This window comes from Mustelus asterias, chromosome 10 (assembly GCF_964213995.1).
Source record: "Mustelus asterias chromosome 10, sMusAst1.hap1.1, whole genome shotgun sequence".
In the NCBI taxonomy this organism is placed as follows: Eukaryota; Metazoa; Chordata; class Chondrichthyes; order Carcharhiniformes; family Triakidae; genus Mustelus; species Mustelus asterias.
The window spans coordinates 85,650,374-85,677,307 of NC_135810.1; the positions used below are offsets into that span (position 1 = coordinate 85,650,374).

A 26,934-nucleotide genomic window follows, 5' to 3' on the forward strand; every position below is an offset into this window, starting at 1 on the left:
GAAGTCAAAAGCATTAAATTATAGAAATCCCAACAACTAGAATTAAAGGCAAAATTATCAAATCTTAGCATGTTAACTTGCCTCAAATGATCAGAACTACAGTAGACAACTTGTGATCGCCTCAAAGCAGTTAGATTTATTGGCACTATTTTAACCAGCCGCAATATTTAGCAGTCACATCCTGTTATTTTTAGTAAGACAATTCATACTAATGTACTGATGACAATATTGGCACCATAGGATTATTAAGCTATTTAGTTCACAACAACTCCCAAAGAACTGGCGATAGCTAGTTGTTTAGAGACAAATGATCAGAGTAAATATTAACTGAAATACCATAACATTTCTGCCTGTAATAATGCAATCCAACATGAGGCTTGACAGCATTTCTCTCTATCATAATAAGAACTTCACATACTTTTTAAATCCAACATTTTATAGCAATCCATTTTGACTGTACACACAAGGGACAAGCAATTTTCAATCCTTGTTATATAGGTTTTTTAATAATCATAAATCGGTTGACATAACCATGCTTAATTTAAAAATGCCAACCCGTTGAATTTATAATGCTTTCTCCTATTTTTGTTCTCCGTTCCTGAAGATAGATTCCTTGCTTGGTACTGCTCCACAGGGCATAGACTGCCCTCCATCTAAGTCTGTGTTTTCAGATTTGAGTATTGGCTGCTTATTTGATTTTGGGTGGAGGCCATGACAGTGAAATCCAATCCTGTTCTCACCCAATTATCCACACACAAAAAATTCCACCAGAAGGAGATCATTAATCTGGAGTGGCAACTCCAGATCATTTACCCTTCTCCAGCCCAGGGTGCAGTGACCTATCTGCCACTTTGGCCGCTATAAACTAACAGCCCTGAAGTTTTACTTGGGAACTTTGTGGTGCATGTTGCTTAAATATGGTGTATTTATCCCTAGGTTAATGGAGGTGGGAAAGTGGACTTCACTTCAACCAAAATTGGTTTTTCAAAAGATTCTCTAAAACACAACCAATCTTCATCATCCCTCCAGTCACAAAACAAACAAATAAACACACCACATCCCCGTACACAAAAGATAAATATTAAGCTTAAAAAAGGATATAATTCGGTGGTAGAAAGTTCCAGCTCAAGACTTGATTAGCTAGTGCAAGGTAACGCTGAAATACAGAAGACATCTGAGCACTGAGGTTTTCCCGTCGGCTGAATTCCTGAAGCACCTCAACCGTCAAAACAAATATTTGGCGAAGGTCATCTTCCTATATTTTCAGTAACAAGAACAAAAATAAACGCACACATGATCTAGTTAAATTCAATACTAATAAGTATTTTGATTCCGACTTTGTGATTTTTTTTTAAAAGCTAGGTTTAAAAGCTTATTATTATGGTGACTGTTTCTATTTATCTGCATATTCCTATGAACATTTTTTCAGAAAATGTAAAAAATGTAATGATGAAAACTATTGCGCATCACTGGAAAATAACTGAAACACTCGCTGCAAACAAAAGTGCAACGCAATATTATAGCCTGCAAGCATTTCCCGCTTTTCTCTCTCATTCCTATCTCAGTTAGGCAATAGGCAGCATTATACAGACAGCATTGTAGTTTCTGGTGAATTATGTATACAGCTGTCATTGAATGAAAAATAACCTAATTCACCAAGTGAATGTCTGAGCTATATTGATCAGCCAAATACATTAGCTATCCCTGGTTTGTGCTGAATTAACTGATTTTTGCCAGGATAAAAGCAGGGCCATTACTGTGGTGCGCCCTTAGTTCAGGAGAGAAAATGTAGGCAGGTTTCTTGTTCTTGATTGAAATGGGATTGGTCCTCCAGTAATGCAGTCTATGGTTAAATAGGCTTCACAGAATCTTCTGACACTTGAGCACAACGCTCAGGAATAAACAATGGTCAGAGGGTAACTGGTATTATAGATTTGTACCCCTCAAAAAAAATCAACGAGAAGAACATGTAATACTCCAAATGAAAGCTCCAAAAACAAGCTACATAATTGGGAAGGAGGTGGAAAGTTCTCGGAGGAATGCTACAAATATTAAGTTAAAAAAAATCACAAAACTATATAGGAGTGCACGGTTATTCTGCAAATAGAACATAAAAGATACAGGAAAAGGCAGGAAAATGTGATTACTATAGGCAACTCCAATAACATACAGTGCCAGAAACAAAGAAACAATAGGCGGAATGGCATTCTCCCATTTGGGGTTCTGCATATGTTCATATTTCAAAACTATCAGAGGATAAAATAACCAAGGTCACTCCAGCTGCTCCTAACCTTTATTTAGTTTCCCCACTAGTTAATTCAAAACATTTAGCTCCTTCTCAGGCCTGGCTTACTGTTTTTCTGTCACGATTGCAGCAGCTTCCAGATATGCCAGCATCAGTTAGGACAACATGAAAACTCTCACCAACTTTTACAGATTCCCCATTAAAGCATTCTTTCTGGTTGTATCACAGCTTGGTATGGCTCCTGCTCTGTCCAAGACCACAAGAAACTACAAAGGGTCATGAACGAAGCAGAGTCCATCATGCAAACCAGTCTCCCATCCATTGACTCTGTCTACGTTTATGCTGCCTCGGAAAAGCAGCCAGCATAATCAAGGACCCCATGTACCCGGACATACCCTCTTCCACCTTCTTCCGTCGGAAAAAAGATACAAAAGTCTGAGATCACGTATCAACCGACTCCAGAACAGCTTCTTCCCTGCTGCCACCAGACTTTTGAGTGGACATACCTCGCATTAAGTTGATCTTTCTCTACACCCTAGCTATGACTGTAACACTACATCCTGCACCCTCTCCTTTCCTTCTCTATGTATGGTATGCTTTGTATAGCGCACAAGAAAAAATACTGTTCACTGTATACTAATACATGTGACAATAATAAGTCAAATTTTTAAAAAAGCACAAATCCAGGAGATAAGTGCACCCTGCCAAAGTCCAGGGTACACTTGTACCCTGGTCTAGTGATGATTTTATAATCAGTGCTAGATGGCAAAGAGCATTGAAATGCAATGCTTTAAAATTTTAAATGAATATTAAGTATTCAAGCATAATCATTACAAGTTTCAGACGTCAAATTAAATAATGGTCCACTCAAAGATGGTCAGACATAAAGGTTTGTCCACTGAGATATTTAGTTTAATTATTTCCCAGTATATTTAACTTTTTGAAGATGCATATTGGCATACAAACCTTACCTGAAATATTCTTTTGCAACTTCCATGGAACTCCATACTGAGGCCAATATTGCTGGTTTTAGTGGAACTTGAGAACTCACTTAATAATGCTGTTAGGATTGAACAGGCCAATGTCTGCTGCAAGATAAATTCAAGTAATATTAAAATTTGAACTGCAGTAGCTACAACTTAAAAAACTACATAGACAACAAGCACTGCAATAGTGCCCTTTTGCTACCATCATCATTGAAGTCCCAAGAACCTGAATGAAAGGGGGAAAGGCAGCAGCATTGGAGATGGTTGTTGGAAATTGAAAGCAATAATGCTCAGAAAAGGATTAAAAGAGAAAGGGGCAAGGGGCAGGGAGAGAAGGGTCAAGATGTGGGAAGGACCTGTAACAGCTAGAATGAAACGCCAGAGGCAGGAACAGGTGATAGTTGTAACTTTCCCTGACCTCCAGGCAGGGGGTACCGTAGAGAACAGTGTCATAGTGCCATCTACCTTCTAGAAAAAGTTAGAACAACTCACTGAGAGCCAAATTTTTACATAAATTACATCTTTCAGCCCTATTTAGGCAACACGACGAGAAAATCATAAGAAGTGCTACCTTTATAGAACATATTTGCTTGGAAAAAATAACACGCAGTTGCCTTATAGTGGGAGTGTAGCCCTCAACCCACTGTTGGAAGTTTGGCTCTTCAACTAGGTTAATTAAAAGCTACCAATTTAAATTATTCATTCAGAGTAAATTTGCATATAAACACTTAGTTGATACCCATTTTTTACAAATGTGATTACGCTCAGAATATGTAACTGCACTGGAGAAAAATTACAGGAATGGGTTAAATAAATTTAGTATGGTTAAAGATAACAGGATATTTAACATTAGGTCAGATGTTCTATAAAATGGATGTGATCAGAACTGACTTCATCTGATAGATGTTTTGTGTTTCATCTATAAGAATCAAATAGCGGAAATTGGAAAGTAAAATGTACACATCTCGGGGAGTGATTATATTTATGCAGATAAGCATGGTAGTCATATCGCACAGTGAATCATTTTATATTCATGTTGATAGCTAGAGGAAGGAATGCTATCAGAACACTGGAAGAAAATCAGATTCTTTAACACCAGCATTGTATCTTGAACATCATGTTAACAACTGCTTTGATGTCCATCTGGAAGACAATACCTACTCAGGTAGTACAACATTGGAGCATCACTTAAATTATCAACTCAAGCCCCAGATCAGGATTCCAACCACAGAAGTGAGTATGCACCCATCTGAGCCCAGTTGAAATTGAACCAGACATGTACAGCACACAGGGTTGAGTTATTAAATAAGTTTGGGCATCAAGGGGTTACAAGAGGAAACACTTGTCCAAAATGTTTATTAAGGTTATCCAATCAATAACTGACCACAGAAATCCATGGCATAACTTAATTCCATAGACATCAGCTAGCATGGCAGTCGGAACACTATAACTGATATCACAGTCCCTGCCTTTAGAGGAAAAAGTGAGACAGATTTCCTACTCTTAACTGCTATCAAGAGCGCCCTGCTAGAAATGTGCACTGATGCACTGGAGCAAGGTAGAACTCATTTCCATTGTGACCACCCCATTAGTCAAACAGCCTATGAATCATTGCTTTTTTTAAATTCATTTTTGGGACGTGGGTGTTGCTGGCTGGCCAGCATTTATTGCCCATCCCTAGTTACCCTTGGAGGGCAGTTGAGAGTCAATCACATTTCTGTAGCTCTGGAGTCACATGTAGGCCGGACCAAGTAAGGATGGCAGATTTCTTTCCCTAAAGGGACATTAGTGAACCAGATGGGTTTTTCCGACAATCGACAATGGCTTCATGGTCATCAGTAGATTCTTAATTCCAGAAATTTCTTTTTATTGGATTTAAATTCCATCATCTACCATGGCGAGATTCGAACCCAGATCCTCAGAACGTTAGCGGAGTTTCTAGATTAATAGTTGACAGATACTATCACTCGGCCATCGTCTCTCCATTATTTAATCAAGTTGTCAGAAACCAACAATTTCCATTTACAATGAGCCTTTATTGTTGAAAAGTATCCTAAGGCACTTCACCAAAGAATAATCAGACAACTGTAAATAAAGTTTAAAAATATTAGGAGAGATGATCAAAAGTTTTATCAAAGAGTACTTTAAGGAAGGAGGTGGAGGTGGTGGTGAAGTTTAGGGAGGTATTTTGAGAACCAATAGGGTCTTAAATGTTGAAGGAACAACTATCAATGGATACACAGAGGTTGGGGGCGGGGGGGTGGGGGAGTTGAGGTACGTAAATGGATGGGATGGGATTTATCCCAGGATTCTCTGGGAGGCTAGGGAGGAGATTGCAGAGCCTTTGGCTTTGATCTTTCGGTCATCATTGTCTACAGGAATAGTGCCAGAAGACTGGAGGATAGCAAATGTTGTCCCCTTGTTCAAGGAGGGAAGTAATTATAGACCAGTGAGCCTTACTTCTGTTGTGGGCAAAGTTTTGGAAAGGATTATAAGAGATAGGATTTATAATCATCTAGAAAGGAACAATTTGATTAGGGATAGTCAACACGGTTTTGTGAAGGGTAGGTCGTGCCTCACAAACCTTATTGAGTTCTTTGAGAAGGTGACCAAAGAGGTGGATGAGGGTAAAGCAGTTGATGTGGTGTATATGGATTTCAGTAAAGCGTTTGATAAGGTTCCCCACGGTAACCTATTGCAGAAGATACGGAGGCATGGGATTGAGGGTGATTTAGCGGTTTGGATCAGGAATTGGCTAGCTGTAAGAAGATAGAGGGTGGTGGTTGATGGGAAACGTTCATCCTGGAGTTCAGTTACTGGTGGTGTACCGCAAGGATCTGTTTTGGGGCCACTGCTGTTTGTCATTTTTATAAATGACCTGGATGAGGGTGTAGAAGGATGGGTTAGTAAATTTGCGGATGACACTAAAGTTGGTGGAGTTGTGGACAGTGCGGAAGGTTGTTGCAGGTTACAGAGGGACATAGATAAGCTGCAGTGCTGGGCTGAGAGGTGGCAAATGGAGTTCAATGCGGAAAAGTGCGAGGTGATTCACTTTGGAAGGAGTAACAGGATTACAGAGTACTTGGCTAATGGTAAGATACTTGTTAGTGTGGATGAACAGAGAGATCTAGGTGTCCATGTGCATAGATCCCTGAAAGTTGGCACCCAGGTTGATAGGGTTGTTAAGAAGGCGTACGGAGTGTTAGCTTTTATTGGTAGAGGGATTGAGTTTCGGAGCCAGGAGGTCATGTTGCAGCTGTACAAAACTCTGGTGCGGCCGCACTTGGAGTATTGCGTACAGTTCTGTCACCGCATTATAGGAAGGATGTGGAAGCATTGGAAAGGGTGCAGAGGAGATTTACTAGGATGTTGCCTGGTATGGTGGGAAGGTCTGATCAGGAAAGGCTGAGGGACTTGAGGTTGTTTTTGTTAGAGAGAAGAAGGTTAAGAGGTGACTTAATAGAGGCATACAAGATGATCAGAGGATTAGATAGGGTGGATAGTGAGAGCCTTTTTCCTCGGATGGTGATAGCTAGCACGGGAGGACATAGCTTTAAATTGAGGGGTGATAGATATAGGACAGATATCAGAGGTAGGTTCTTCACTCAGAGAGTGGTAAGGGCGTGGAATGCCCGGCCTGCAGCAGTAGTGGACTCGGCAACATTAAGGACATTTAAATGGTCATTGGATAAACATATGGATGATATTGGAATAGTGTAGGTTAGATGGGTTTTAGATTGGTTTCACAGGTCGGCGCAACATCGAGGGCCGAAGGGCCTATACTGCGCTGTAATGTTCTATGTAAAGGGACAGAGTGAAAGGAATGCAGAGGATTGAAAAGATGGAGTGGCTTAAAGATATAGACCATGAAAGGATTTAAATCTGAAGCGACTGGGAGCCAAAACAGATCAGCGAGAATAGGGATGATAGGTAAGGGGAATTGGTACATAGCCGCAAATTTGGATCAGTAGCAGTTAATGAACGGTGAAGGATGACAGGGCACCCATGAGAGCATTGAAATAATAGAGTCTGGAGGTTAGATGAACTTGATACAGGCAGAGGTGAACAATATCAAGAGGTGGAAGTAAACCATTTTTGTAAAGAAGCAGACATGGAGGTCAGTAAAGGTGGATAAAGGAATCCATGTTGAGGGTACAGAGTTTATAACTGAGCTGAAGATGACAGCTTTTGATCTTTCCGATGCAGTAACTGTTGCTCATCTAAAATTGATGTGGACAGACAATCCAACATCACTACAGTAGTGGAGGGAGCTAAAGAGGTGATAGAGATGGCATACCTCAGCTTTTTAATGATACCTTCAAGGGATAGGATGGCAATGAAGAGGATGAAGAGAAGGAGGGGAGCAAGGGTTAATCCTGCAAGGGGGTTGGGGGGAAACAGAGATAATGATGCAAGGCTGGACTGCATCTAACTATATCTGAATATGTTAGCAACAGAATCAAAGCTAGACAATGAGGAAGAGACACTGGATGAGAATACTGTGATCTACTATGTCAAAAGCTATACCTCAATCACAGACAAGGAACAGTAACTCAATATGAGATTAATTATTTGTATTAGTGTCTTTAATGTCATAAGTGCCCCAAGACGCTGAATACAAGTAAAACTGCAAGTAATTAGGCAACGCCAAAAGATAGGTTTCGTGAAGATCTTTCAAATATTGGCAAGGCTGCTTGATTTAGAAAAAGAGTTTTATAATGTCAGGACAAGACAGCTGAAGGTTCTACTACTGAAATAGAACAGAGGAAGAATGGGATGCAGAGGTGACTAGAGGCAGAAGATCTGAAAACACTTGTTGGCACATAAGTGTGCACGACGCTGGCAAAAACAACAGCTGAAGCAAAGGGAGCTTTGGATCATGTTAAAAAAGCATTTACACTAATGAATACCAGTCCTACAAAAGTAAATTCACCTGTACTTTGATCACGGGGTTCAATTTTTCGAGAACAAGGTTTTAAATTGTTCCTTCTCAGTAAATTATAAAGATAATGCAGCTGAATACAAGAGGATTGAAAGGGCTTTGTTGCAGTTTTGATGTTGCCCACACAATTTGCGAAATCGTGCATTAGTCATGCAACAATTCGAGGGAGAAACTGGTGCATTCTTGGAATGCCAATTTTGCATTAATCTCAATGCTTCCTCTCCCCCTGTAGATTTATCCCAAGATCATTGTCGGCATTGTTACAACTTCAAAGTGACTGGCTAGAAGCCCAGACCATATGGTGCCAAGGTGGGGTCCACAGAAGTGTTAATGTTCAAAGCTATGTCTGTGAAGCCAATGTCTAGAGGGAAATTGTTGTGCGTCTTCCTACCTAGTTAATCACTGTGCTCTGCAAGTATGTTACCAGCGTGTTTCTATTTATACAGCTGCACATAACAGCTGAAGTAATGCTGTTGGGTCAGCTGCAACATTTCAGTTCAGAAATGCCCCTCACGAGTAATACCTTGACCTTGGTAGCTTAAGTTGAGTTTAAGTGTATACAGGCCCAGTCACAGAACATTAAGACACACTAGCATTATATCTTTGCAGCATGGAATCAGAACCAAATTTTATTATGGGACGCAAGGGCAATGCCACATAATACTTCATAAAACAATTGATTCTGTGAAGCTTTTGGTTGAGCCACAATTTTCCCATCATTAACAATCAGTTCATAATCTTTGCCACTTTCAACTTGAAAAGCAGATCCTATAATAAGCTAAAGGTTTTATCAGTAAAAGCCATCATGAGTTAATTTTGTGATAAGCATTTCTAAAACCAGACCACATCCTTTGGTATGACATACTGAGGACCTTCAATAGGGGGTGGGAAAATGTGGTGCAGGCATATTTCCTAAGTGTTGTATAAAAATATTATAAATGTTGATAAATACATTTATACTTTTGCCATGAAAGCGTTGAGGGGAAATTCTTGTTCCTAGTGTTAAGGTGTCAATCTATTTGAAAATGTAATTAATAAAATGACTGGCAACTATGGCTGTCAATTAACGATGATGTAATAGGAAATTTGTTTCTAGAGGCATTGTTTCCAGCATCTAAATAATTACTTCATATTATCTGATATTAAAGTTATCACGCTTATGTGAAAATGCAGAATGGATTTGGTGCTTTCAGTTTTCATTGATAAATGCTCAAAAGTCTCCTTTCCATTACAGTTTAAAACTTGCATTTGGTGCAGCTGTTTCACAGCACATTCCTCCGTGGAAAGACTGCAGAAACACTTACTCCAATCTTGGATCAGAGTTAAAACCACAACCTCTGGGAAGCAGATCTGACTTCAGCTACAGATTTAAAGTCAAACAGCCATTATGGCACAGAGGATGGCATTCAGCCTATCGAGACCATGCCAGCTGTCTGTACAGCAATCCAGTCACAATCCGCACCCGATGATATCCCCAAACCCCTACAAGCTTATTTCCTTTCCAATTCCCTTTTTAAAATCTTTGGTCATCTCTTCCATTGCCAGCTTCATTGGGAGTGAGTTCCAGGTCCACTCGCTACATAAAAACATTCGTCCTCACATCCCCCCTGTATCTCTTGCCTAAAATTTTAAATCTGTGTCCCCGAATAAGAACATTAGAACATAAGAACTAGGAGCATGAGTAGGCCATCTGGCCCCTCAAGCCTGTTCCACCATTCAATAAGATCATGGCTGATCTTTTTGTGGACTCAGCTCCACTTACCTGCCCAATCACCATAACACTTAATTCCTTTACTGTTCAAAAATCTATCCATCTTTGCCTTAAAAACACTCAACGAAGTAGCCTCAACAGTTTCACTGGGCAGGGAATTCCACAGATTCACAACCCTTTGGGTGAAGAAGTTCCTCCTCAACTTAGTCCTAAATCTGCTCCCTTTTATTTTGAGGCCATGCCCCCTAGCTTCCACTCACCAGTGGAAACAACCTCCCTGCTTCTATCTTATCTAGTCCCTTCATAATTTTATATGTTTCTATAAGATCTCCCCTCATTCGTCTGAATTCCAATGAGTATAGTCCCAGTCTACTCAGTCTCTCCTCATAAGCCAACCCTCTCAACTCTGGAATCAACCTCTGCACCCTCTCCAATGCCAGTATATCCTTTCTCAAGTGAGAGCAAAATTGTACACAGTACTCCAGGTGTGGCTTCACTAGCACCTTGTACAGCTGCACTATAACCTCCCTGTTTTTAAACTCCATCCCTCGAGCAATAAAGGACAAAATTCCATTTGCCTTCTTAATTACCTGCTGCACCTGCAAACCAACGTTTTGTGATTCATGCACAAAGAAACCCAGGTCCCTCTGCACAGCAACACGCTGCAATTTTTTACCATTAAAATAATAGTCCATTTTGCTGTTACTCCTACCAAAATGGATGACCTCACATTTACCAACATTGTACTCCATCTGCCAGACCCTCGCCCATTCACTTAGACTATCTATATCCCTTTGCAGACTTTCAGTGTCCTCTGCACACTTTGCTCTGCCACTCATCTTAGTGTCATCTGCAAATTTTGACACACTACACTTGGCCCCCAACTCCAAATCATCTATGTAAATTGTAAACAATTGCACTGATCCCTGAGGCGCACCACTAGTCAACCAGATCGTCAACTAGAAAAACACCCTTTTACCCCCACTCTTTGCTCTCTGTTAGTTAACCAATCTTCTATCCATGCTAATACATTACCCGTAACAGTCTTTGGTGCGACACCTTATCAAATGCCTTCTGGAAATCCAGATACACCACATCCACATGTTCCCCATTGTCCACCATGCTTGTAATATCCTCAAAGAATTCCAGCAAATTAGTTAAACATGACCTGCTTTTCATGAACCCATGCTGAGTCTTCTCTATGGGAATCCTTGTACAATCAGCCAGTTTTTATTTATCTACGTACCTTATCTAAATCTGACAATCAGATCTCTCCTCAATCTCCTTTGCAGCAAGGAGAACAACCCCAGCATAGTGCCATTGGCAAATTTTGAAATTTTACTCTGTATTCCAATATTCAGGTCAGTTACAACAATTTCCTCTTTAAAGGTCACCCTTTGTCTCCTAACAGTTTTCCCTCTCAGTCTTTAGTTCTATTTTACCATGGCTAGATCCTCACTCATCCCACTGAAGTTAGCTTTCTTCCAATTTAGAATTACTACTTTAGATTATTCCTTGCTCTTCTCCATTACTAATCTAAACCTTTGGATATGATGATCAATCTTGCCCAAGTGTTCTCTTACAGACACTTGGTCCAACTGGCCCAATTCATTTCCCAGCACTAGAGCCAGCAATTTCTCCTTTCTAGTTGGACCAAGGACATACTAGTCAAGGAAATTCTCCTAAAAACATTTCAGAAATTGCCCTTCTTTTTCCTTTACCATCCCAAACAATATTTGAGTAATGGAGTTGCCCATTATCACCCTCTCTATAGTTTTTGCACCTCTGATTTCACTGCAGATTTGCTCCTTTTTCTCATAAATGTTCAGATGTCTACAGAATATCCCTTTGTAGAGTGATCATACCCTTTTTGTTTCTCAAATCTAACCAAATGGATTCTGTTAAGGACGTCCTCTTTCCAATGCAAGATCTTCACTAATCAGTACTACCAACCCATCTCCCTTTTTTCCTTCCCTATCTTTTCTGAACACTTTGTATTCATGAATATCCAAGTGTCCAGTCCTTTCTGTTATTGCCATTTTATCATATCTTCACGTAGCTATTTGTGACTGTAGCTCACCAACCTAAAGTGTATTTACATACGCGCATTCTAACCTATTCTTTGTATTATTCATAGTTTTCATCTGCTCCACCGAATATGATACTACGTCCTTCTCTAGTTCCAACATTAGGTTGAGTAAAACATTGAACAAAGTCATCTGTTTTTATGACAACTAATATGAAACACTCGTGTACCATTCTGCACCAAATTTAAGATACAAGGCTATGGGTGATAAGACAGTCAATCCTGAACTTCTTAAGATGTTGGTATTGCAGAATCTACGTGATTAGGAAGGCCAATTCTGCTCAGTATAATTGCAGATATCCAGAGAAAGACCTGTTATCCATGTCATCTGTAATTCCCAAGCACAAGTGAAATATTCATTCTCCCCAGCACTCATAAAAAAGACAGACATCAGAATATCTCTCAGCAAGTTATTTTTCAAGTAACTTCAACAATATTAATTTTTCCTACGTATCGTGATGCAAAATATCCTAATACCATTCCCTGTAAAAGATAAACATTTTGTTTTGCTAAATTCAAAACATATTCACCACGTAAAAACTAAAGGAAAGTCCATCAAGCACGCCCCATTCTTTGCCACATAGGTAAACTGATACCATTTGCCAATCACTGGATGTTAGTAAACTTTTGTACTGTGGCATTAGGACAAAGATGGCAGGAGCAGCAAGCAAAGTGGGTAAAACACTTCTGAGAGATCCTCATCCCAGCTCCACATTCCAGTTTAATGACAGCACTGTACCTTAGCAGCTGAAAGTCAACCTGGGCGGAATTGCCACATCAGAGCTCCAATGAGCCAGCAAGTGCCTGAAGAGCAACATGGCATCTGGGATTGACGAAATGCTAGAAGGGGTATTGAAACATGGCAAGAACACGGTCACAACAGAGCTCAGAGACTCGTTCAACAAGATCTGGACTACAGAGGAAGTCCCAGATGACTGTAGATTAAAAGTAATTGTTGATCTGCCAAAGAAAGGGAACCTTAGCGATTGAAATAACTGGAGGATCATATGTAAGGGAATTTTCTCGGGACGTCCTCCTGGGGGGTCTTGCATTCAGCTGATCTCAGCTAACACAAAGACTTGCGAAAGACGGTATGCAGTTAAAGACGTTCTTTATTTGACCAACACATATAGGAAGAGAGAGAGATGGTCAGAGGATTCCAACTTCTCTCTGATGTTACATCGCATGAGCACAACAGATATACATTTCTGAAGATTTGATCCTCCCACCCAACCTGCCAACCAAGCTGGATGGTCCAAATATATTAATACACTTTATTTACTTTGCCCAATAGCATTCTATCTTCTAGCAGTATTAGGAATTCATTGGTCAACCGAACCCAGAAGTTCTTCCCCCTGTTGCCTAGTAACCTTACCTATGCAAATCTGGTAGCTTCAAGGGTCGCTCCTAACACCTGCAGTCCTGGGAATGAAGAGTCATCTTTCTTGTCTGTTTTCTGTCCCTTTGTCAGTGGAGGCTGAATACATCTATTAATTGCAGCTAAAAGCTGAATCCTTCTATTCATTTCACAAACCTTGGTTGCTTGAAGCTGCCTGGCTTGCCCTTGATAATAGGGCATATGCTTCATTGTTCCAAAAAAATGTGGTCTGTCTAATTAAACTATTTCTCACTGTATCCAGGGGTAAATTGCTTGTTGGTCAAAGCACACAAGAAAATACAAAAATAGAGTTTAAACCTATAATACTTGTTCCAAAATGATTATATATGTGCTTATTCAGAGAATACCTTCATATAATATATGAGGCACATTGTGACACCTTTGATAGATATAAGGCACACTGTGTTTCCTGTTTTAGACTAATCTACTTTGTTTTAATAGTCTTCAAAAAGCAAGGGTTTCTGTATCCCCTACTACAGCATAACACTGTTGTTAGTAAACTGGCAAGGTCTTCAGCATGGTGCGCCTCAAAAGATCAAAAACAGAAGTAGACAGTACTTTAGTGAAGAACAGGCTTTCCAGGGTGGCAGAGCATGCAACAAGCAGATCTTTACTCTCAGGAACATCATAGAGAAGAGCCTAGAGCATCAGAAGCCACTTATTACCAACCGCATGGACTTCAAGAAGGCTTTCGACATCTTCCATTGGCAGTCATGCTGCTACATCACAATTCAGTACGGCATATTAACATCTTCAAAGCCTTAGACCATGATTCCAACTGCTGCATCAAGATCAGCACAGGCACTACGTATTCGTTCATCATCATTACAGGAGTACTTTCTCCATTCCTATTTGTTATTGATTTCAACATGGGGAAGGTGATGGTGGGTGCAGACTTTGGCATCCTGTAGCAACACCACCCATTGACAGACCAGGATTTTGCAGTTCACATCACCTTGCTGACAGAAGAATTGTGTGTGCTCCAAGACATGACCATCAGTCTTGAGAGTAGAGACGATAAGGTTAATCTACACAAGACAATGATGACTAGAAGGCAACAAGGCTCTCCCATCACCATCAGGCCATTTGCTCTACCCAGAGAGCGGAAGGTAGAAATAGATGTCCACACAAGAATTAGCACAGCAGTATCGGTCTTCCAATGGCTCCTTGTGTTCCGGGCATCCAACACCATCAATGTGGCCTGAACCTGCTGCTCTACATGTCCATATTGGTACTAATTGCATTATTATGCCAGTGAGGGTGGCATGCTCTGTTGGAGCTCTGTCGCCTCCTAGATGTTCAGAGAGACAGGAGAATGGACACCATCAGATGGAAGAAGATGAGCAAAGAAGACCTGGCCAAGTGCATTTAAGGTGAACCTCCAAGAACAGGGCACCATCTGGGCTGCAGCAAAAGAGACTGCGATGGACTGGGGCTGCCCGTTATTTTGCATGAGACAGAGGAACAATGTCCAAGTAAGGAAGTAAGGTCACAAAGTGTACTGGCATCAATTAGCAGCTGAAAATGGCAACATATTAAATGAGAAATTGGAAAGGGACACAAGGTGGAATTTGGGGATCCACCGGTGATAACCATGTGGACAGGGAGCGAAAGCCATTGCAGATGGTACACTGGGAAGGTGAAAAATGGAACCATGTGGTGATAATGTCACTGAAGTGAGCAATGAAAGGGAGGCTTTGGTTGAGCCACTCAAAGGGCATGAAGAGATCAAGTAGTAATAAAACAACAAGGATGCAGTCTTACAGGCTACTGTTACCAAAGTGGAGTTTATGTGTAGAACAGAAATCAGACTGAAGGATCCAAACAAGAAACAGTGGCATGTGTATATGTAACAACTGCATATTCAAGAATTTAGGAAAACAGAGGGTTTCAAGATGAAGTTGTTATTGAAGAGGGCAGTAGAGCAGAAAATGAGTATTTTAACAACCAAAGTGGTAACAGTAGTTTAGAAGGGGTGAAAAGGGGTGCAGAGAGAGAACCTGCCAAAGAAGGGTGGGCAACAAATTGTTTTTTTTTTGAGTATTCCTTAGATACAGAGACGTCTCAAAATACCAAGGGAGCAAGGCAGTTCCAGAGGTTGTTCACATAGCAGCTGAAGGAGCAACTATTGATGGTGGAATGGATGGGGCAAGGATGGGAAGTAGGCCAGTAATAGAGAAACAGAGGGAAATGTATGAAATGGGAAGACCTTTTTCATCAAACCACTGATACCCTTGTGACCCATGTTGGATGAAAATTTTTAAAAATATTGGCCAATCAGCAATGAAGGATTATATGTATCCACAACAGGATGGTGTGAAAAATTTAGAGTGGATGATGTTTCCTTGCTTCTTTCATCCTTCTTGGTGCTAAAGGTTGCAGGAAAATGCTGCTAAAGTAACCTTGGTAAATCTGCTGCAGTCCGTCTTACAGCCACAGTACAACAGTGAGAGATGTGGTGAACATGGAGTTCATCAGCAGGGATGCTGATTGAGTGAGCAGTTAAGTCATGGAGGATGTTCATCTTCAAGTGTCATTGTTCTGGATGGGTGGCACTGCAATGTCAACAGGTATGCAACTAAAGATCATAAGACATAGAAGCAGAAGTAGTCCATTCAGCCCATTGAGTCTGCTCTGCCATTTAATGAGATCATGACTGATCTGATGTGATAATCTTCAGCTCTACTGTTCCTGCCATATCTCTATATCCCTAGACTCCCTTTCTGATTAAAAACCTGTCTAATCTCAATCTTGAACATACTTAATGACCCAGCCTCTATAACCCTCTGCAGTAAAGAATTCTACAGATGCACTACCCTCTGAGAAATTCCTTCTCATCTCTGTCTTAAATGGGTGACCCCTTACTCTGAGATTATGCCCCCTGGTCCTAGACTCTCCCACAAGGGGAATCAACCTCTCAACAACTACCCTGTCAAGGTCCCTGAGGACGCTATATCTCTCTCAATAATATAACCTCTCATTCTTCTAAACTGCAATGAGGACAGGCCCAACCTATTCAACCTTTCCTCATAAGAAAATCTCTCCATATCCGGGATCAACTAGTGAACCGCACTGAACTGTCTTCAATGCCAGTATATTCTTCCTTGGATAAGGGGACCAAAACTGTTCACAGTATTCCAGGTGATCTAACTAGTGTATTGCATAATTTTAGCAAGGTTTCCCTATTTTTAAACTCAAATCCCTTTGAAATAAAGACCAATGTTCAATTTGCCTTCGAATTGCCTGAACTTGCATGCTAGCTTTGTGATTTATGCACGAGGGCCTCCAAATTCTTTTGTGCTGCTGCTTTCTGCGGTCTTTCTCCATTTAAAAACTATTCAGCTCTTTTATTCTTCCTATCAATGTGCAAAACTTCACATTTTCTTACATTGTATTCCATCCGCCAGGTTTTTGCCCACTCACTCTACCTGTAGACTCTGCTATCCTCACCACTTCCCACCTATTTTTGTCATTTGCAAACTTGGCAATAGTACATTCACTTCCCTCATCCAAGTCATTAATATATAGTAAATAATTGTGACCCCAGCACTGATCCCTGTGGCACTCCACTAGTTATAATTGCTGAAAATGCCCTTTTAATCCCAACTCCTCCATTAGTTAGCCAATCTTCTATCCATGCTAATATACTACCCCGAACACTGTACACTCTTATCTTATTAAGCAGTCTTTTGTGTGGTACCTTATTGAACGCTTTTTGGAAATCTAAGTATATTACATCTACTCGTTCCCCTTTATCTAACCTGCTTGCAACCACCTCAAAGAATTCTAATAAATTGTCAGCCATGATTTGCCTTTCATGAATGCATGCTGATTCTGCTTGATTATATTATTTATTTCTAAATGCTCTATTACATGCTTTGTAATGAACTCTCAATGTTTTTCCAATGACAGATGTTGAGCTAATCGGCCTATAGTTACCTGCTTTTGTCTCCTTCCCCTTTTGAATAAGGGCATTACATTGCCAGTTTTCCTTTCCTATGGAGCTTTTCCAGAATTTAAGGATTCTTGTTAAATTAATGCCAATGCATCCACCATCTCTCTAGCTACTTCCTTTAATATCCTAGGATGCAACCCATCAGATTCAGGAGACTTATTGGCCTTTAGCCCCATTAGTTTCCCTAGTACTTTCTTTGTAGTGATAGTTATTGTATTTATTTCCTGCCCTGCTTCTGCCCCTTGATTATTTAGTATTTTTGGAAGATTATTATTGTTGTCTACTATGAAGTCTGACACATTGTACTTATTTAACTCCTCTGCCATTTCCTGGTTCCCCAGTCTCATTCTCTAAGGGGTCGATGTTCATCTTGGCCTCTCTTCCTTTTTATATATTAAAAGCTCTTACTATCTGTTTTTATATTACTTGCTAGGTTACCCTCAGTTTATTTTCTCTCCATTTTTTTTTGGTCAGCTTTTGTTGTTTTTTTAAACATTCCCAATCCTCCGGCATACCATTATTCTTTGCCATATTGTATGTTTTTCTTTCAGTTTAATACTATCCTTAACTTCCTTGGTTAACCATGGTTGATTTATTCCCTTCTTAGAATCCTTCTTCTTCACTGGGATATATTTTTGTTGTGAGTCATGAACTATTTTCATAAACGTCTGCCATTGCTGATCAACCATCTTTTCTGCTAAACTCCTTTCCCAGTTCACTCCAGCTCTCTTTCTTTCTAATGACCCTTATTTAAGTTTAGCACAGTTGTTTCTGACCCAAGCTACTCACTCTCAAACTAAATGCCAAATTCTATCATGTTATGGTCACTGTTTCCTATGAGAATCTTTTATTCTGAGATTGTTTGTTAATCCTGCCTCATTACACACTACTAGAACAAAAATAACCCAATCCCTGATTGGATCCATAACATATTGTTTTAGGAAACTGTCCCGAATACACTCCTCATGGTTACTTCTGCCAATCTGATTTCTCCAATTCACATGAAGATTAAACTTACCCAAAATGAATGTACTGCCTATTTCACATGCCCTCATTATCTTCTAATCTCCTAACGACAAAATGCTGGATGTCCAAGAGCCAAAACACTATGAAGGCAAGGTGAAGAGGTGACAATGTCAAACTGGAGATGTAGCTGGGCTTGAGGAAGATGTAAATAGGAAATTTGTGGGGCCTCATAGAAGAGTTGGATACAATGATGGGTTTGTGAAGATGGGTGAGAAGTTGTAGAGTTGCCACCAATTCTTCATCCTGAATACATTGGGATATTGCTCCCATATTTCATTTTTGGCAACTGAATTTTTTTTCTCACCTTTGGCCCTACAGGGGCTACAAGGAGAGAAGTGGCAAAGAGAGAAAAACAAAAAACAAAAGTAAAACTGTCTGAAATGTGACAAAACTGCACAGAAATAAAATACTACTAGCAAAGGTAGCATAATGGCAACAATGTAAAAATTAAAAGGCAGCAATGAATACTTACCACTGCTGGATTACCACTGCTTATTAAGTGGCTGACTTCATGGAAAATGCTGTTGCAGACAATGGTTTTGTCTAATGAGCCTCTCTTTACAATTACTGCTACTGCTAATAATATCTGCTCTCGAACATATTTCTGAAGGCTATAAAGAAACAACAAACACATTAACTATTTTAAAGATAAAAATACGGTAGGTATAACATTAAGCTTATTAACTATGATCAACAATTGTATATAATGCAAAGAATTGTCTATTGAAAGAAATTCACATCATAGAAACCCTACAGTGCAGAAGGAGGCCATTCGGCCCATCGAGTCTGCACCGACCACAATCCCACCCAGGCCCTACCCCCACATATTTACCCGATTAATTTGCCCTCTAACCTACACATCCCAGGACTCTAAGGGGCAATTTTTAACCTGGCCAATCAACCTAACCCGCACATCTTTGGACTGTGGGAGGAAACCGGAGCACCCGGAGGAAACCCACGCAAACACGAGGAGAATGTGCAAACTGCGCACAGACAGTGACCCAAGCCGGGAATCGAACCCGGGACCCTGGAGCTGTGAAGCAGCAGTGCTAACCACTGTGCTACCGTGCCGCCCAATAGTCAATAGTCTTTTATCTCATTTGTGCTCAACCTTCCAAAATACCAACTCTTCATCTTCCCATGACAGCACGTATTCATTTTTTAAATGGGTCTAGTGGCCTAATTTCATGACTCTTCCAGGCAACTCAATCCAGCTGTTGAACATCAGTATTATAAAATACCTCCTAACATCCGCACAAAATTTCTCCTGAAACAGGTAATATATGTTCTGCAAACATGTATTCAAATATAGGTGAACGAACTGCAAATTAAGTTCAAAACAACTGAATAACTGCGAGTTTCTTCAATAAGATCCACAGTATTTTGTTTGACTATCGTGTACCAGCAGTACTAATGCACTGGGACTATTTTTATTAGGTGAGGTTCCGACTGGCATTGTGATCACAGTTCAAAGATGATAGTTGCTAGTTTTGTCTTGGGGTGGTCTGAAAGGCTACACTGCCCCAACTCAAAATCTCTGATATAACTGAGTATTAAACAGACAGGTCCCAAAAAAAACCTCCTCCGAATTGAAAGTTTAATGGTTAATGGAAAACCCATTAAATAAGATTTACATTAATAGCCTTATTAATTAGCCTGAAAATGAGCCTCTTTTGCACTTGGCTTATAACAAAATAGTAATCGGTTAGAAAAGGGGGCTTGTTAGCACCGTTGGCTAGATGACTAGAACATGGCGCACAACAAAACCAACAGCATGCTTTCAAGTCCCCGTACTGGCTTAGGTAGCTCTTGGGTCTACCTCCTCACCTTGCCCCACAATGATATTTTGGCATAAATCTCAGACAATGAGGACACTACATCAAGAGAGAGAATCAGTTGGAACATGTAGCATAATTATTGAAATGTACTTTAAACAAACCTGAAATCCATTCCTATAAATGAAATGTGCAAAAAACAAGTTCAGGTAGTATACTTAATAGTTTCTAATATAATGCATCTGTTTTCTTTAATTCATTTACGGGATGTGGGCAGCGCTGGTTTGGCCAGCATTTATTGCCCATCCCTACTTGCCCTAGAGAAGGTGTTGATGAGCTACCTTCTTGAACTGCTGCAGTCCCTAAGATGTAGTTACACCATAAGAAGTCTAACAACACCAGGTTAAAGTCCAACAGGTTTATTTGGTAGGAAAAGCCACTAGCTGGTGACTAGTGGCTTTTGCTACCAAATAAACCTGTTGGACTTTAACCTGGTGTTGTTAGACTTCTTACTGTGTTTACCCCAGTCCAACGCCGGCATCTCCACATTATGTAGTTACACCCACAGTGCTGTTATTAGGGAGCGTGTTCCAGGAATTTGACCCAATAACAGTGAAGGAACAGCGATATATTCTCAAGTCAGGATGGTGAGTGACTTGGAGGGGATGTGATAGTGTTTCCAGGTATCTGCTGCCTCTTGTCCTTCCAGATGGAAGAGGTTGTGGATTTGGTAGGTGCTGTCTAATGAGCCTTGGCAAGTTCCTGCAGTGCACCTTGTAGATGGTACACACTGCTGTCATTGTTTGTCAGTGGTGAAATGGTTGAATGTTTGTGGAAGGGGTGCCAATCAAGCGGTTAGAGTAGAACGTGTGACAAATATACTTGAGAGTTTCTATCAGCAAACAGATTTTAAGATAATTCACACAACAAACTTAACTTGAACAAAAGCAAAATATAAGGGTGCTGGAAATAGAATATACAAATGAAAGGTTATTAACCTGACACAGTTTCTCTCCCACAGGTGCTGCCAAATTGTACCTCATTAGTAGACTCTTCTATCGTTTGCCAGTGAAATACCATTGGTTAATGCCATTTTTACTGCTGTTTGGTGAACATTTTGTTATGGACTAAAGACACATTCTCCTCCTCCTTATGAAAACTGGATTAATTTTAAGGACATCATTTTCGTTCAACAGAAAATTGTAGGCCTAATGGATTTCAGGAATGCTGGAGTAACACAGAAATTTTGCCCCAAAAGTAGAATTTGATTCCATCAGATCACCACTTGCTAGATTTTCCAACTTCTGGTTACATTATAAAGAGACAGATCAGAATGACAACTAATTAGTAACTTGTACAGAACAATCTGATTTTCTCTCTTAAAGTGAACAGCGATTACCAGTTAACATTCATACATAGTCAGAGTCCCCAATACTCTAACTAGAATTTATCACATAACTTCAACAAGAATTTCTGAAGTCAAACCATTTTCAACAATAAGAGAAACTACTTCAGGCAGTCTTAGGACAACCGCTGGAGTACACTACTTCAATAATGCATTCTCGTTATATCCCAAGAATTTACATGGTACGCACTTAGGCCTTTGTAAGACGTAAGTTAATAGGAATGTCCGTAGTGACTCAATGCTGTTTTTTTCCAAGAGTACCCATTCTCGCACAACTGCTTCCATTATGGTTGTGGCAGCTTGAAAAAGAACGTAGTCAACTTTACTTGTTTCTGCAAAGAAGACACCAAAAAAATTCAGACACAAATCATTGTTCCTTATTATCAATTAAAAGTATAACTTGTATATAAACACTGGTAAATTCCACATAACAACCAATAGTGGGAAATGTTTCATCAAATGCTTTATGCATCAATATCTATATCAAAACAGGCAAAGAGAGTAGCAGGAATTGGACAACATTAACATGTTCCTTCCTGGGTAAACACTTGCAATTCTTCACATGGGAGGTGCCATTCTCAGCTTGACAGTTGAGGAGGCCATTCACCCAAAGTATGAAGGGAAACTAAACACATTATGTTCATAACCTTCCTTCCAGCTGTTTAAAGCGCTACACTAGGGAAGCTCAAGGCAAGGTCTGTCATAAAATAAGCTCTGTCAGGATGTTATAGCAACTGAGTAAAGGAATGAGCGAGAAATTATTTCCTGAAGTGTACAAAAGCTTCTTGTGTTATGCTGACAAACTTACAGTTGATGGCCCTTTGCACTATTACTTGGATTTAGATACACCAGTATCTGATACCCAGCTCTCTGTACATTGAGCAATGCCACAGAACTTCAGAGTCTCATCCACAGAACCAACAATTTCTCCAGTTAGTTAATTCCTATTTCTTAGACAAAGTCAGCCAAGAATTTCCAGGTCAGCTGCAAGTCCTTCTACTTTGTTCCAGTAATGAACTTTATTGGAATATCAGAACAGCCTCTGCAAGTTTACCAATACAATGTTTTCCATTTTCCACATGGCTATCATCCTTGTGACCTCACTAATAATTTCCAACTCAAGGTAAATTGTGGGACATTTCAATATGTCAAGACAAGTCCCACGTACTCATCCAGGAGTCTCTTAAAAGACCCTATTGAGTTTGCCTCCACCACCACCACCATCTTTTAGTATGTCTGTGAACCTAACTCATGATGTGGAGATGCCGGCGTTGGACTGGGGTAAACACAGTAAGAAGTTTAACAACACCAGGTTAAAGTCCAACAGGTTTATTTGGTAGCAAAAGCCACACAAGCTTTCGGAGCTCTAAGCCCCTTCTTCAGGTGAGTGGGAATTCTGTTCACAAACAGAGCATATAAAGACACAGACTCAATTTACATGAATAATGGTTGGAATGCGAATACTTACAACTAATCAAGTCTTTAAGAAACAAAACAATGTGAGTGGAGAGAGCATCAAGACAGGCTAAAAAGATGTGTATTGTCTCCAGACAAGACAGCCAGTGAAACTCTGCAAGTCCACGCAACTGTGGGGGTTACAAATAGTGTGACATGAACCCAATATCCCGGTTGAGGCCGTCCTCGTGTGTGCGGAACTTGGCTATCAGTTTCTGCTCAGCGACTCTGCGCTGTCGTGTGTCGCGAAGGCCGCCTTGGAGAACGCTTACCCGAATATCAGAGGCCGAATGCCCGTGACCGCTGAAGTGCTCCCCAACAGGAAGAGAACAGTCTTGCCTGGTGATTGTCGAGCGGTGTTCATTCATCCGTTGTCGCAGCGTCTGCATAGTTTCCCCAATGTACCATGCCTCGAGACATCCTTTCTTGCAGCATATCAGGTAGACAACGTTGGCCGAATTGCAAGAGTATGTACCATGTACCTGGTGGATGGTGTTCTCACGTGAGATGATGGCATCTGTGTCGATGATCCGGCACGTCTTGCAGAGGTTGCTGTGGCAGGGTTGTGTGGTGTCATGGTCACTGTTCTCCTGAAGGCTGGGTAGTTTGCTGCGGACAATGGTCTGTTTGAGGTTGTGCGGTTGTTTGAAGGCAAGAAGTGGGGGTGTGGGGATGGCCTTGGCGAGATGTTCGTCTTCATCAATGACATGTTGAAGGCTCCGGAGGAGATGCCGTAGCTTCTCCGCTCCGGGGAAGTACTGGACAACGAAGCGTACTCTGTCCACTGTGTCCCGTGTTTGTCTTCTGAGGAGGTCGGTGCGGTTTTTCGCTGTGGCACGTTGGAACTGTTGATCAATGAGTCGAGCGCCATATCCTGTTCTTATGAGGGCATCTTTCAGCATCTGGAGGTGTCTGTTGCGATCCTCCTCATCCGAGCAGATCCTGTGTATACGGAGGGCTTGTCCGTAGGGGATGGCTTCTTTAACGTGTTTAGGGTGGAAGCTGGAGAAGTGGAGCATCGTGAGGTTATCCGTGGGCTTGCGGTACAGTGAGGTGCTGAGGTGACCGTCCTTAATGGAGATGCGTGTGTCCAAGAATGCAACCGATTCCGGAGAGTAGTCTATGGTGAGTCTGATGGTGGGATGGAACTTGTTGATGTCATCATAGAGTTGTTTCAGTGATTGTTCACCACGAGTCCAAAGGAAGAAAATGTCATCGATGTATCTAGTGTATAGCATCGGTTGAAGGTCCCGTGCGGTGAAGAAGTCTTGTTTGAACCTGTGCATGAAGATGTTGGCATATTGAGGTGCAAATTTGGTCCCCATGGCTGTTCCGTGTGTCTGGATGAAGAACTGGTTGTTGAAGGTGAAGATATTGTGGTCCAGGATGAAGCGGATGAGATGTAAAATTGCATCTGGAAACTGGCAGTTGTTGGCGCTGAGCACTGAGGCCGTTGCAGCAATGCCATCGTCATGGGGGATGCTGGTGTAGAGTGCCGAGACATCCATTGTGACAAGGAGCGCTCCTGGTTCAACTGCTCCATGTGTGCCGAGTTTCTGTAGGAAGTCCGTCGTGTCGCGACAAAAGCTGGGGGTTCTTTGTACAATGGGTTTCAGACCATTGTCCGCAGCAAACTACCCAGCCTTCAGTAGAACAGTGACCATGACACCACACAACCCTGCCACAGCAACCTCTGCAAGACGTGCCGGATCATCGACACAGATGCCATCATCTCACGTGAGAACACCATCCACCAGGTACATGGTACATACTCTTGCAATTCGGCCAACGTTGTCTACCTGATATGCTGCAAGAAAGGATGTCTCGAGGCATGGTACATTGGGGAAACTATGCAGACGCTGCGACAACGGATGAATGAACACCGCTCGACAATCACCAGGCAAGACTGTTCTCTTCCTGTTGGGGAGCACTTCAGCGGTCACGGGCATTCGGCCTCTGATATTCGGGTAAGCGTTCTCCAAGGCGGCCTTCGCGACACACGACAGCGCAGAGTCGCTGAGCAGAAACTGATAGCCAAGTTCCGCACACACGAGGACGGCCTCAACCGGGATATTGGGTTCATGTCACACTATTTGTAACCCCCACAGTTGCGTGGACTTGCAGAGTTTCACTGGCTGTCTTGTCTGGAGACAATACACATCTTTTTAGCCTGTCTTGATGCTCTCTCCACTCACATTGTTTTGTTTCTTAAAGACTTGATTAGTTGTAAGTATTCGCATTCCAACCATTATTCATGTAAATTGAGTCTGTGTCTTTATATGCTCTGTTTGTGAACAGAATTCCCACTCACCTGAAGAAGGGGCTTAGAGCTCCGAAAGCTTGTGTGGCTTTTGCTACCAAATAAACCTGTTGGACTTTAACCTGGTGTTGTTAAACTTCTTACTGAACCTAACTCATAACATCTGATGAGCAGAACTGTCAACATCATTGCCCATTTAATACACAAAAGGTGAATAGCAATTCGCACTGGTGGGCCGTATTCAAAATTCAGAAGCATAGCCACACAGTCTTTAAACATGGTGCAGCCGCAATCTACAGGAACAGAGTGGAGGAACAGACTCAATTCTTGCCACATTCTAATCCTAACCATGTTGGTGTGGAGAACTGTTGAAAGATATGTGCCTAGCCATGCTAGGGGAGAATTCTTTTAAAAATAGGAAGTTATCACCAGGCTACTTCAGCGAATCTAGTGACTATCTGAAAATTAACAAAAGCAGCAGGCCGACAGTGAGTTGCCTACCTATTCCCTCATACCGTAGCTGGTGCAGATCAGCTAGATACACATGGGGAGAGAGAAAAATAAATCAAAATTTTCAATTCCATAAAAAAAATGCTGAAGCAGAAGCTGTTTTATTTTACACACTTCAATATGCTTTCACAACTGAAGAAGGAATGATTCCCACTGGGCTTTATGTGGAATGTGCAAACACAATTAAAAAGCAGAGAAATGAAAATTATCCCACCTTTAGTAATCTTAATTTAAGAAACAGGACAGATTTACCTAATATGTGTTTACATACTGCAAATGGTGATTTTGATTTTCTAAATGACAGGAATATGTGTTCTGCATGTTGACGTTGTTCGTGACTGACCATGGATGGGGGTGCCTGTGGAAGAGGAAAATAAAATATTATAACTGAACTTCAGTAGTCACTGAACATGAAAATTGGCAGAAAACCAAACTCAAGTATTCTGTAACCCAGCTGTACGTTTTACTTTGAACTGGTTAACAGAAATGCTTAAGTTCTCTTACCAGACTAACAGAGTAACTTTACATCTACATGCATGAGCAAAAGAAAACAATATGCTGAACAAGGATCACTGCTTTAGGAGCACTAACCAACAACTTATATTTATATCGTATCTTTTAACATAATAAAATGCCCCTAGAGGCTTCATTGGAGCATTATGAAACAAAATATGGCACTGAGTTACATAAGGAGCTGTTAGGTCAGATGGCCAAAAGCTGGGTTTTAAATAGTGTATTGAAGGAGGAGAGTGAGGTTGAAAGGTAGAGAGGTGTAGGAAGAGAATTCCAGAGTTTAGCACAGGCACAACTACCAATGGTGGAGCAATTAAAACGGAGTATACTCAGGAGTCCAGAATTAGGTGGGTGTAGACATCTGAAGGATTGTGGATCTGAGAAGATTATAGAGGGAGGGGCCAGGCCATGGAAAGATTTGAAAACAAGGATGAGAATTTTAAAATCAAGATGTTATTTGACCAGGAATCAATGTAAAGCAGCAAGCATAAAGGTAACAGGCAAACTGTACAAGTTAAGACACAAGCAGCAGAGTTTTGGATGACCTTAAGTTTAGAGGGTTCATGTGGGAGAGACCACGTGTTGGAGTAGTCAAGTCTAGAGGAAACAAAGGAGTGAATGAGGATTTCAACTGCTGATGAGTTGAGACAGGGGCCAAATCGAGTT

The 26,934-nt window shown here is 41.0% G+C and overlaps 1 protein-coding gene across 3 annotated transcripts in view; it reads right to left on the reverse strand.

Moving 5' to 3' along the window:
- Nucleotides 1–26,114, reverse strand: part of xpo4 (exportin 4) — an 80,523-nt gene extending 54,409 nt beyond the window's left edge. Inside the window, exons 1-5 of one of the 3 annotated variants that reach the window (XM_078222115.1) lie at nt 26,027–26,114; nt 21,721–21,862; nt 18,823–18,961; nt 3,217–3,333; nt 1,102–1,255 (exon numbers count right to left, since the gene is read on the reverse strand). In XM_078222115.1, the coding sequence (XP_078078241.1) occupies nt 1,102–1,255; nt 3,217–3,333; nt 18,823–18,961; nt 21,721–21,815 (505 nt within the window). In that variant the 5' untranslated portion in view covers nt 21,816–21,862; nt 26,027–26,114. Of the gene's footprint in view, nt 1–1,101; nt 1,256–3,216; nt 3,334–18,822; nt 18,962–21,720; nt 21,863–25,969 lie in introns of all 3 variants that reach the window. The other 2 variants (XM_078222113.1, XM_078222112.1) reach the window with 2 other exon arrangements.
- Nucleotides 26,115–26,934: the final 820 nt, after the last annotated feature.